The sequence below is a fragment of the Coturnix japonica genome, chromosome 1 (genome assembly GCF_001577835.2).
Source record: "Coturnix japonica isolate 7356 chromosome 1, Coturnix japonica 2.1, whole genome shotgun sequence".
NCBI lineage: Eukaryota > Metazoa > Chordata > Aves > Galliformes > Phasianidae > Coturnix > Coturnix japonica.
Genome location: NC_029516.1, coordinates 13,952,649 through 13,965,186, shown reverse-complemented (window position 1 = coordinate 13,965,186; position 12,538 = coordinate 13,952,649). Strand labels below are relative to the sequence as shown.

Below are 12,538 nucleotides of genomic sequence, written 5' to 3'. Positions count from 1 at the left end.
GAATATGAAGTGGTAAAACAGAACAGCCCAGCCTGGGCAGTATTACCTTCAATTGGCAAGAGCCTCCGTGCTCTGCTGTCTGTCCAACAGCTGCTTCTCTGTTACGGCCAGTGGGAGGGCAAGATGCAACTGGTATTCCAAAGAAATGAAAATGACAACCATTTACTGTCAACCTTACTATGGGCATGACTGAGGTTACCCTGCGAGCCTATGAAACAGTCTCGTACACATTACAGAATGAAGATGTCAAACATACAGGGCAACGTCACCAGTCTGGAAAGTCTCCTTTTCCTTTCAAAACACAGAGTCCTCTGACTTCACCTTTTGTTTACATAACTTAACTTAGGTTTGCTCTCTGATGCCAAACAGAAGGAAAAACAGCAGTGTAGAATACAGCAGGTTGGTACTTGGGCTAGATAGAAAAAAAACATGCTGATCAATCCTTAAATTATTAATTAAACTGATTAAATCACACCTCTCTTTACAAGCTCCTTCACTTGTTAATTACTTACAAGACCAATCTTTGCATTAACAAGAGGTGCTGATTAAATGACAGCTAATGAACTTACTCTTCCTATTTCTGCCCACCTTTGAAGTAAATACCACGTGAGACAACTGATTGATATCTAAGCACTAGAGAAAGGTGGAGAAAGAAAAAGTGGGAAGAAGAGGAATTCAAGAAGAAGAAGTTGGTTGTTTTGGCTTTAGAATGAAAAGCAGCTTAATATATGGGCTGCTGAGAGTAAATAAAAATGGCAGTATAAAGATCTATCTAACAGTGTGAAGGAACAGAAGCACAGTATCAATTCAGCTCTTTATAAAATGCCAGCAACGTCAGTATGAAAAATAGAAGCAGAAGAACCACCAGCGCCATTCAGTAGATTTAAACTTATTCTTTATGATGCACTTTCATCAAAATTTGTCAGGTATCAAATGTCACCCATGCAACATCAATCCACTAAGAAATACATATTTTGGTGAGAAAATTAAAAGTCCATATTTATGTAAAAACCATCTTGAAATAAAAAATAAAACAATATTAATTTAATTTTATTTTTTTTTACCCAAAAAACACTTTTAAATTTTTTTTTACAGTCATTATTTTTTTTACTAACAGATAATTATCTTGGAAAAAAAAAAAAAAAGAAAGAAAAAATAAAAGGAATTTCCTGCATGAGACTGAAGGAATTTCAATATATTTAAAAATGGAAGATTCTGCATTTCCATAGTTATATGTCGTTAATATTGAAGATACACTTTGTGGAAAAAAAACCTTTTCATGCTTAAAAAACGCACCGTAGTTTCATAGTGTACATTACCACATACGGCAGTAAGAAACAGAAGTAGTAAACGGGTTATATGCGAATAAAAGAAGTCACATTACAGGACAGTTACAGCCGTGACACACAGAAGATTGGAAATGTTCTGTTTGAACAGGATTTGAAGGCAACTCACAATCATTTCAGGAGTTCTGTGAAATTTAAGGCCATCAGTTCTAAATAAAATATATCTGACGCAAACTCACAAAACTGTGTATTTTGTAAAAACTGTACATGCAAAATCATTTCATAATTATATATGAACAGGCATATAATAAAATTTTTGGGTAGTTCAGTACACAAAATTGTGCACAAAGCGACACGGTTGTGCAATTTTTAAACCAGTTAATTAACATTATCATTCATGCATCCTGAATGGAAATGTGATTAAATGACAATATAAACCCAAATATTAAGAGCCAGCATCCCTTTGAATGGGCAATCTAGACAAAATGTTGTAATTTTAAATTAAGTTTAAAATGATCCATTATAAAACATCTGCTGTAATCACTCCCAAAGACTTTTCTGATGCAAAATTTCCACTGCTTTAAGGAATGCATGGTTAGATTTAATGAGCTCAGTGAGTCAACTGTAACACTCAAAGTTCTGATTTGAGGTAATTTTCTTTAATTACTTATAGCAAGTAACTCTTCTAATTTGCTTCAGTATCTAGTTTAAAAAACTGTAAACTCAGATAAACTTAGAAACTGGAGAATCTCTGAAAAAATACACATCCCTCCCCCTTCAAATCTGGCCCTAGTCAGAAGTCATATGTAATTATGACACTCTCATTTTAGGAGCTTATTCTCAGACTGTAAAATGGGCAGACTACTGAGAACCAACTGAAGCGACTCGGGTATTGGAAAACACACCTATGTGTCCTTTTCTTAGCTTCCATCCCTATTTGCCTGGACAAACATTCAAAGAGATATTGCTTCTCCTGTGATCTTGTGACAAACTATTGCAAGCTTGAAGATGTGTGAATCAATATTCCAAACTTTTATTCTTAAGAATATTTATAAAAGTACTGAAATTTAAAAATAGTAACATGTAAACATTGATACAGAGGAATAGCATTCCTATACATTTATATACACACAGTATTCAGAGAGGACTTATCTTCTGAGTTGAAATCCTGACTTGTGCTTTCCCCTCCAGTAAATAGATCAAAAAAGTAGGGCTTCTGTCAAAATTAAAAGACTCAGAACATCAACATTTTGATCCTAGCATTTAAAAGCTTTCCAGTTGCTCATGCAACCATATGAAGAATTTTGGTATGTGAAGAGAATTTTTCTAGCTCCAAAAAGCTACTGCTGCATCCAGAGACTCTTGAATTGTGACAAATGCTGAGCGCTTTGGAGCGCTCATATTTGAGTCTGTAACACATGAATAGGAGGTGTATAGGGTGGTGGTGCAGGTGATGGCTTTATTCCTCTGACTCTCATGTAGGACAGAAACTGTTCTGGAATCTCAGCCAGAACATCCTTAGCAAGTCTCGCCATGCTTAACACGTGGTTTCCACTTCTATCAATGTAATCCCGGAATGGCACAAACTACAAAAGAAAAGATACGTTCACAAAGGTCGTGATGTGGATGCAAAATACGTCAAAATACAAAAATGAGAAAGTTTAATCTAGGCAGTAAAGGTACAATAATATTCTACCTTACACACTTTATATTATAAATATATTTATATACATATATATTATTTTTATACATATATATTATTTTTATACATATTATACCTCAAAAAAATCAATTTTCTAATAGAAACATATTCTCAAACCATGGCTGGCTCAGATTATCAGCTACGTGCTTTACTGACATATCCGGAATCTCTCTCAACCTCTTCCATACAAAGCAATTTTTGGCTTACATGTCTTATTCATGGGCCTCACCTACCAGAATTTGCAGGAAGAATGTTTGCTAAGTGAACAAAACAGAAAGGACGACTTTATAACGTCGATCGTTTTTCATTATACTTAGTAGGATTGGGAACCACCACTGAGAACACTTCCTTTTTTTTTTTTTTTTTAACCTAACACCATTAAACACACTAAGCAAAAAAAGATTTGATTTCCAAAAAGAAGTTGTTATGTCATACCCAAATCTGCAACACCAAAAAGGCAGCTACCAGCTGTGCCTTGGAGTTCAAACTAATAAGCTGCTCATGCTGCTGGTAAGGAAAAAAGAAACCACCTAGTCTCCTTGATTTTTATTCACAGCAGACAGCATGCAGAGATGCAGTGGGTTAAGCTATGTAATGTGTTGTGCCAAAAGTAAAGTTTATTAGGAATTCTATTCCTTGCTCCGATTTTGGAGCCTATCTTGGGAATGCAGCTGGGTGACTTTTCAAAACCAGGATCAATGTCCAAAGTTCCATCTGGTACTGATATATTAGACTATGCTTGAATACAAACCCTAATGGAGTCCTTTTTCTCTAGGGAAACAGTGAAGACTTGAATGTAAACTTTTTGCACATAATACTCCACAATATAACTAGAACTGATTGAGAAGCCAAACCCAGAGATCTCTAACCTCTTGGTTGAACTCTAAAATAAGCAGACTCTTTTGCACATTATCCCAGCCCGAAACATTTTGTCTTCTTGGATGCACACCAGCCAAGGTTTTATATTAATTTTTGTTTTTCTAGAAAGCAATGAAGCTTCCAAGATTAGGGGACCTCTGAATTACAGTGGAAGTTCAGCTTACACTGCATTTCTGAGAGCCTGACAGTTTTCCAGGAACAAAAGAAATCTATTCAATATATTAAACAAATCAAGAAACTCTTGGGGGAAGGGAAGATGAAGACAACATTTTATCAATAAAGAACTTAATTGAATTATTTTTTCCTCAGCTTTGAAAAGCAATTCTCACCCTGGACTTATGAAACTGGATGTTTATTGCTATTATTCAGGAACAGTGTTGGTTTTCTTTCTTTCTTTCTTTCTTTCTTTTTGCAATGAACTTCTGTATTTTCAGTGGAGCTGATATTTAAAAAATGCTTAAAAGAAGCAGTGTATGAAAAACACAGCTTGCTCATCTAAATTAAAATAGCTGAAAAACAAAAATTGTTCTGAGCAGACAGTATCACTACAGATTATGCAGGGATTCAACTCAGCTGACTCTGCCTATCTCCACAGATGATGGAGTGCTGCAAATTGACAGAAAAAACAGCTTCGATCCTATGTATTTGCACTATGCTGTGTTAGACTGAAACCCAAGCAGCAAGACCATGTAACTATACAGCTGGGAGAACAACTGGCAAAAAGGAACATGATTTTAGGGTATGAAGCAAAGCATCTGAGATTCCATAATTAATTAACTGTAACAGCCCTTCTATGATTATTCAGTGACTTCTCAATATAAGAAACAAGTAGATACTGTGACATTTTCTAGCACTGACTCCTTTGTTTCTCTCACACACACACAATCCCATCACCAGTTTTCAGAAGTCAGTAAAGTACTGCTCAGTTTCAACTACTTGCTCCTTCTTAAACTCCATCAACGTATTGGCAAGAATAAATCTAACTGTCCCCAGAAGCATGAAGTTAGAAGAGTAACAAACAAATGGAAAAACCTCTGTAGCCTGTAGGCTTACACACTGAGCTGTGAAGGGAAAAGCTTAGCATCTATTTCTCTCACATTTTTTCATTTCCTAATGCAGTGGCAGTCTTGTAAAAAGCATATGCAGTCTGGGTTAAGAATCAGAAAGTATTCCATTTCAAGAGATCACCGTACTTACAGACATGAAAACCCAGACCACAATTTCTGCAGCAAAGGGAGGCTATTTCAACAGTGCAGTTGTTGAAATGCAGTCACACAGTAAGAGTGGCCTAAATTAGTTCTACCCTCTCCTTATTTATAGAGATATAGAGATTAGAAGAGTCTGAGGAACTACAGCCAGAAATGTATGTACAGATATGCATATGCACTACAAGGCCTAGAGCTACTGCACAGAACAAGTAGGAGTGGTAGAGGAATATAATGAAAGATATAAGAAAGATCAAAGGGAAATGGAAAGAATGCAAAATGCTTTGCCTTTAGCTTGATAGTTTAATTTATGATTTTAATATACAAAATTCTCAACAGAAACTACATGCACATTACCACAAGTTAAGTATTTTGTCAAAACTTATTAAACAGAAGGTGGATAATGAAGCAGAAATTCAGTAAACTGAGGAAGAACTGATAGGCGTATAATTCAGAGTCCCTACAATACCCGTGTTTGTTATGAAGGAGGGAAAAGCGAAGACCAAATCTTTCCTTGAACTGTAATCAGTAGTAAATGCAATAGATACCCTACTAAAATTAGCTTTACAAACTAATTTAACTAACCTAAAAAAAGCAAAAAAAAAAAAAAAAAAAAAGGTGATCTTTTTACATTTGGGTACTTAATTTCATAAAAGCAAGTCATTTTCAACCTACCATATACAAAATAAAGGTCACACTAAACTTAAAGGGTTTGACATTATCCCTTTTTATTTATGTAGCCAGCACATAATGTATTTGTTATTATTTAGACAGATAGAGCACAAAATAGTACTGCCCTCAGCTAATCTGGTATGACTTGAGGCAAAGTTCTGAAGGAAAGATGTTCATAGCAAGTAAATGTTTTATTGCATTTCTGAGATGCAGTGAATTCTAAAAAAACGAATAATGTTATTTAGCTTTATTATTTTTTTTGTCTCAGAAGAAAACAATGTTCCTGATGCATAACATTTTCGCTAATCTTTTTTATAGAGTTTGAAGAAGTTTTGAAGAACATCTGAAGAACATTTGAAGAACCCATTATTTATGCTCTGTTAGTGTAAAGGTGGCAGCTTTTGGAACTGCTGTTGTTTGTTAGGAGGAATTATGTATAACTGCCTAGCATATATTAAAAGTGCACAGTGCTGCTCATGTTAGAAGTATCTGAATTAGCTTTAAAAGCCCAGACATAGCTCAGTGTTTGCAGAAATACTACGTTAGGGTTTGGAAGCACTTCCAGCTTGCTTATAGCTGGCTTAGCCTAGGTATCTCAGGCAGATACCATTCCTTCTAAAGTCATCAGGTTGATCTGATTTTTGAAGGTTTCCTCCTTTTCATCTGTTAGCTTTAATACTTCCTTTAGCATGCACGGACTGGTGTGCTGAGCCATCAAATGCCTTTCTCTGTGTTTGGTTTTTCTTCAGTATCCCATGAAAATACAAAAACTGCACCTAGTTTCTGATGCAATTTTTTTTAATTAAAGAAAAGAAAAAAGAAAAAGAAGACAAAATCAAGCCTGTCCAGGTGGTACATAATGAGGTAGGAAGAAAGGATGCCAGAGCAGAGAGTAAATGTTTTGGAAAACCTGTGGACTTCTAGAAATGTATTGTCCTTAGGAAGAAGGATAATTTTGGTGGATACGTGCACACGAAGCTACCATGCCACCCTGAGTGTGACTGCTTAGGCATCTATGACAAGCACAGGGCTGACTGAGTGATTGTAAAGAACAGAACAGGAACAGAACCAGAGCAGAGAAGTGGAGCAGCACATGGAATGCAGGTAAGAGCAGCGCTATCAGGGTTTGGTTCAGTCACCTAAACAGAGACGTCTGCTATCGTTTGGGGTACATTAAAGCATGAGGCATCTGCACGGTCATATGTAGCAGCCAGGTCACAGGAAATGGGAGACAACCATAGTGTTCTGGGCTGGCAGTTAGAGGAATGGAAAGATATTCTAGGCATTTCAAATACATTTGTTAGAGGCCTAGGTATTGCTGATTTCCAAGAATGTTGCAATTCTTCTTTACAGACTCACAGTAAGATTGCAATACCTGGAATACAAAGGAAACTAACTTTTCTCCTGTTGCTGTATAACCCTAAGGCTTTATTTCTGTGCTGCTGGTTAGGGGTCATTTCCTAATGAACATACATTCAGTATCTTGTGTTATATAAAGACTTATGAAGCACCACAAAGTGTTTCTGAAGCTCTTATAAACATCCCAAGATAAAGTTCATCAGTGCTATGGTAAAACGAAAGGAAGGAGGATAGACAGAACATGAATTCATGGCAAACAGGAACAGTAAAGTATAATTATTAGAGAATTTTTTCTCTCCCACCTGCACAATGTCTCTTTCTGCAAACTTTCCTCTTGAAGAAATCCTGACTACATCACCATCCAGTTCTTCCATAGCTTAAAAAAAAAAACAAATGAATTTATCTATGAGTTAATCTACTCCCCTCAAAGAAACATTACTGAGAAAAATTTTAGTCAATCTACACTTCAGTGCAACAGAATCAACAACTACTATCTTTAGGTAAATCATAAGACCATTTACATCATGCATTGTAGCTATTTTGCATTTTTTCATGCTGACAATACCCACATTCTGTCTTTATTACCATCTTCAGAACAAAACACATCACAATACGGTCCACCATATCCTTCTGACTCCCAAACAAAGAAGTATTTCTTTTCTGTAAGTCTATGTTTATACTTTCATAAGTGGATAAAAATTCATCTTCAAAAATTATTGTTACAAAAGATATCAAAGAACATGTTTTTTTTTTTCAGTTGTATTGGGAATGTAATGACTGTAATGATATAGGAATTAGGTGCTTTTAAAAGAACATTATTAACTTTTTTGGCTACCTCTTGCATCCTCACCAGGGCTGAGTACAGAGGGATAATCATGTTCCTACTTCTGCTAGCAAGACTTTCTTATACAAGCCAGGATGCCACTGGCCTTCTTGGCCACCTGGGCACACTGCTTGCTCATGTTCAGCCGAGTGTCAACCAATAACCCAGGTCCACTTCCTCTAGAGTCTTTCAGTCACTCTGTCCCAAGCCTGTAGCACTGCCTGGGGTTGTTGTGGCCAAAGCGTAGGACCCGGAACTTGGACTTGTTAAACTTAATCCCATTGGCCTCAGCCCAGAGATGCAGTTGTCCAGAACCCTCTGTAGGGCTTTCCTACCCCAAAACAGATTGACAGTTCCTCCCAGAAGATGGAAACTATATCCTGAAGTAACACAGAATCCTGCTTTAAGAAAAGCCCCAAGAACTCTATAAATACAACCTCCAGAAGTAAAAGGAAGATAGAACCTTCATATCCAGAATGAATCAAGAGGAGTCTGGCCATACCCAAGGATGGGAAAAACAAAGAGAAAGGGAAAAAGGCAAAAGAAGGATGAGAGAAAAGTAAGTAATATGGGACTAGAGTATGAATTCTCTTTGGGGAAACATAAAGCTTGCAAATTTCCCATCTATGCATTTATGAAGACAAATGGTCTCTTCCCTTTGCTTGCAGCATACAATCATCTGAAGAATAAATGCCAGCCTGGACAATGTCTGCAAGGAATACAGTACTTAATCACTAACATACCACTTGCCATACTCCTAGAATATCTGTGTAAGAATTAAAATGTACAGTCATTAATGACTGTTCACATTAAATATCTGCACATGTAAAGACATACCATCTAAACAGAAGCACTCAAATGGGAAAAAAAGGATGTATAACTTTGAGGATCAAATATACATGGAGAGTCTGCATTTCATGTTGTGGTGATACACAAGATGCCAAATGATAAATTAGTTCCAATAACTGAAGCGACTAAATCACCAGAATAGAGAGTGCTATCTGAGAAAGAATGTGTATAAATGAAAGAATATGGAAATAACCTTGGTGATGTATTTCCTGCTGTAACATTCTCCCACTGCTGCTAGACACTAAGGCTCACTTCTCTTATAAAGTGAAACCTGGTTTAACCCAGATCACTGCCTCAAATTCATTTTCCTTTGTATTTTACTACTGCGGTAAGAAGAGGTGATCAATATTTGTAGTCAACTGATACATCACAATGCAATTAAATATTGATGTTTCAGAAATTCGAAATTACTTATTTTATTCTTACCCCCTTCTCCCCTCCCCCCTCCCTTGAGCACTGTAAATGCTCAGCCCCCATATGGTTCTGTGACTTGAAGAGAGAGCCTGAGGGGCTCAACACGGTAGCTTGTAATCATACTGAGTTATCAATCAATCCAGCTGGAAACGTCAACAGTACTTACTGCTTGTTCTATATTATGTGAAGAACAGTATGTGTTTCAAAAGCCACATATTACAGATATGTAAACAAATATAAAACACTGTAGAAAAAAAAACACCAGAACACTTACCATCAAACTCTGCTGGCCCTACTCCCACTATAATTATTGACATTGGAAGCTTTGAAGCCTTTGAAAGAATAAGAAAAAGAGGTTTGATACATTACATAACCCCACTAGGATGCAAAGACAATATGAATAAAAACATAGAGAAGTGAAGTTTAAAGAATTCTTATCCTAACCTCCTAAAATGAGGAGAATAAATGATCAATTTGAGCAATACGTATCTTCTGTTTCTTCCATGAATGAAATTTTTTATTCAAGTTAGTCTTCCAAGTCACAAAGCAAACAAGATATCAAACTGTGTTAAGAATGTTAATTTTACTCAACGTTTTTCATTCAGTGAATAAAGGAAGATATGGCTTTCCCTGAATGAATTCTCTGTAAAGCCTTTAAAATTATGAAGACAGCATCATAAATACTGGATTCTCCTGCCCTGACAGCACTGGAAATCCACTGCAGAAATCTTCTGAAACTGGCTCTTTTGAGGAGAGTAACAACAAAAAAAATAAAGCATCTAACAAATGTCAGGGCTGAGAAATGTTTCTTACTGCGATCACAGAATCGTAGAATCCTTTGAGTTGGAAGAAACCTCTGAGGGCCATCCAGTCCACCTCCTCTGCAATGAACAGGGGCACCACAGCTATGTCAGGTTGCCCAGGGCCTAATCCAGCATCGCCTTTAAAGTCTCCAGGGACAGGGCATCTACCACAACACTCGGTTACCTGTTCCAGTGCCTCAACACACTCGCTGTAAAAGATTTTTTTATATTTTGATATTCTGATGACTATCTGGTAACATTACACTGAACCATGAAATATATACAGTCATTTTAAACAGGAGGCTACGCTGGCCAAAAATCACAGATGAACACTTTCTGCTAAATTAAAATCAGCTCAACTGAAGTTTCAAGTAAATTGGCTTTAGAGCAGACTTACAGTTTTCCTCTGGAATATAAAAGGCGTTATTTTGCCTCATCTAAAATACATTCGCTTTTTAAATGCACCATTCCCGCTTTCCATTCTTGATCTGTTATATCATAGAATCATAGAATGGCCTGGGCTGAAAAGGACCACAACGATCACTTGGTTTCAACCCCCCTGTTATGTGCAGGATCGCCAACCACCAGACCAGGCTGCCCAGAGCCACATCCAGCCTGGCCTCCAGGGATGGGGCATCCACAACCTCTTTGGGCAACCTGTTCCAGTGGATCACCACCCTCTGGTCCTAAGCAAGCAGCTCTGTATGTCTCTGCTTGAGAAGAGATTGGACTGGATGGACTCAAAAGGTCCCTAAAAACTTCAGCTAATCTGTGATAAAGGACAATAAATAAAGCATAACTGTAACTGTGTTGCAGAATGCTGTATAAATCATTGATAGTGAGTGCAAAGTAGTTTTTGGATATGAAGGCACTATAAAGGCACAGAACATCTCCTGGTTTTCAGATGGTTTTGAGAATCTTAGAGTTTAAATTTAAAGACAGCATTCCTCAAAAAATATTCCTAATTAGGTAGACGCAGTACTACATCATACAATGTATATGAAACCATAAGGAGCAAGGTCAGTGAAAAGGCAGAGTTCAGCTTTAGAATATAAACTTGGTGTTGGCATTTTCTGAGTGACAGTATAACCTTTGAACAGTTTGATAAAGCAGAACATATCTGACACATACGCTGTAACAAGAAGGATGCATAAAGCACAGTGTTAAGAAATGAAACATACTCTTCCCCAGTTTTATACACATCAGTCTGTATTTAACATTACTACCCCTTTTTTTCATAATTCCAAATATTATTATTACTGGAAAATACTACCAGGCAGCATTTAATTAGTGCTGTTATGGTATAATGTGCTTACATTTCAAGAGCCATGCAGAAAAATTAATGAATCTTCATCAAAGGTATTCAAAATTCCTGAACTTTTGCTCACTGTAGGCAAACAACACATCTTCTGTACCTCCAGATGTTTGCAGAACCTCAGCTATTACTCCTGGAAATTAATTACTTCTTGAAACAAGGGTTCTCTGTATTTCTTAGTGTCCAAATACTTAATCTTACAAAGTATTACCCAGATACCTGCTGTTCTCATACCCACCCCTCATACAGACTTGGGACTGAAGGGGAGTTAAATCAAAAGTTGCTCTTTCTTCCCCATGGAGACCTTCTGATACCTAAAAAAGGGCTCTATTCCAAACTTCTAAGTTAGACCAGAGGATGAACTTTTAAGATGAATGTTTGTTTATCTCCTTTACAAGTGAGAGTGGCTTTATCTTATTGTATTGATTCAGTTTACATCTGAAAGATATTTTATATTTCAGCATTTTCAGCAAAACCTACATTCACTATGGATTCTTTCGTCTGAGCCATATCTGAAATAACTCCATCTGTAATAATGAGAAGAACAAAATACTGGGAGCCATCTTTAACTGAAGCAGCATATCTGTGGGGGGAAAAAAAGGAATATTTACAATAGTAAAACAAACCTTTGTACAAGAGCAATTTACATGAGAAGGAGCTGTATGTTTTAAATTCAATGAAGGACTATTCCAAATAATTAACTGTGATAGCACGATCCACAGTACACCATGATACACTTGTATATTCTTGAAACTCAATCTTCTCCCTGTGCTATACCTAAATATAAGACAAAACACACCCAGCACCATTCCAGTCTTGCCTCAATCAAAGGATGCAAGAACCAAGCAACCATCTTTTGAAAATGAGCAGCTCTTGAAGATCTGAAAAGTTCTGAAAGATAGTGAGTCTGCAACAGTTCCACTGAACTCTATGGCCTGCACATCAGAAACCAAGACTAGAGTTAGTTTGCTCCTAGTGTCCTATATAGTTGGTGAAGAACATTTTTGGCATGGAGCATGCTGTTCCATTTGCTTCTTTATTTGACAGAAACCAGTGTAGTTACTGCCTTCCAAGAAGGCTCTTAGTGCTGTGAAGGCTAAGCAGAACTTCATAATAGAAGTGGTCATGAGCAGAGTTGAGAGCAGGGAAAAAATAAATGCATGCTCAAGTACAAAATATTCATTACCTCACTGGTCACTGGACAGGGTATGTTCTAATGATGCTCATGATG

General features: G+C 36.8%; 1 protein-coding gene across 2 annotated transcripts in view; it reads right to left on the bottom strand.

The window, feature by feature from the left end:
• Positions 1-878: 878 nt before the first annotated feature.
• The window catches only part of CPNE8 (copine 8), an 82,802-nt gene continuing 71,142 nt past the window's right edge, over positions 879-12,538 (bottom strand). For both annotated transcript variants that reach the window (XM_015851701.2, XM_015851712.2), the window contains 4 exons: positions 11,788-11,890; positions 9,464-9,521; positions 7,406-7,479; positions 879-2,872 (listed from right to left, as the gene is read on the bottom strand). In XM_015851701.2, the coding sequence (XP_015707187.1) occupies positions 2,684-2,872; positions 7,406-7,479; positions 9,464-9,521; positions 11,788-11,890 (424 nt within the window). In that variant the 3' untranslated portion in view covers positions 879-2,683. The remainder of the gene's footprint in view (positions 2,873-7,405; positions 7,480-9,463; positions 9,522-11,787; positions 11,891-12,538) is intronic.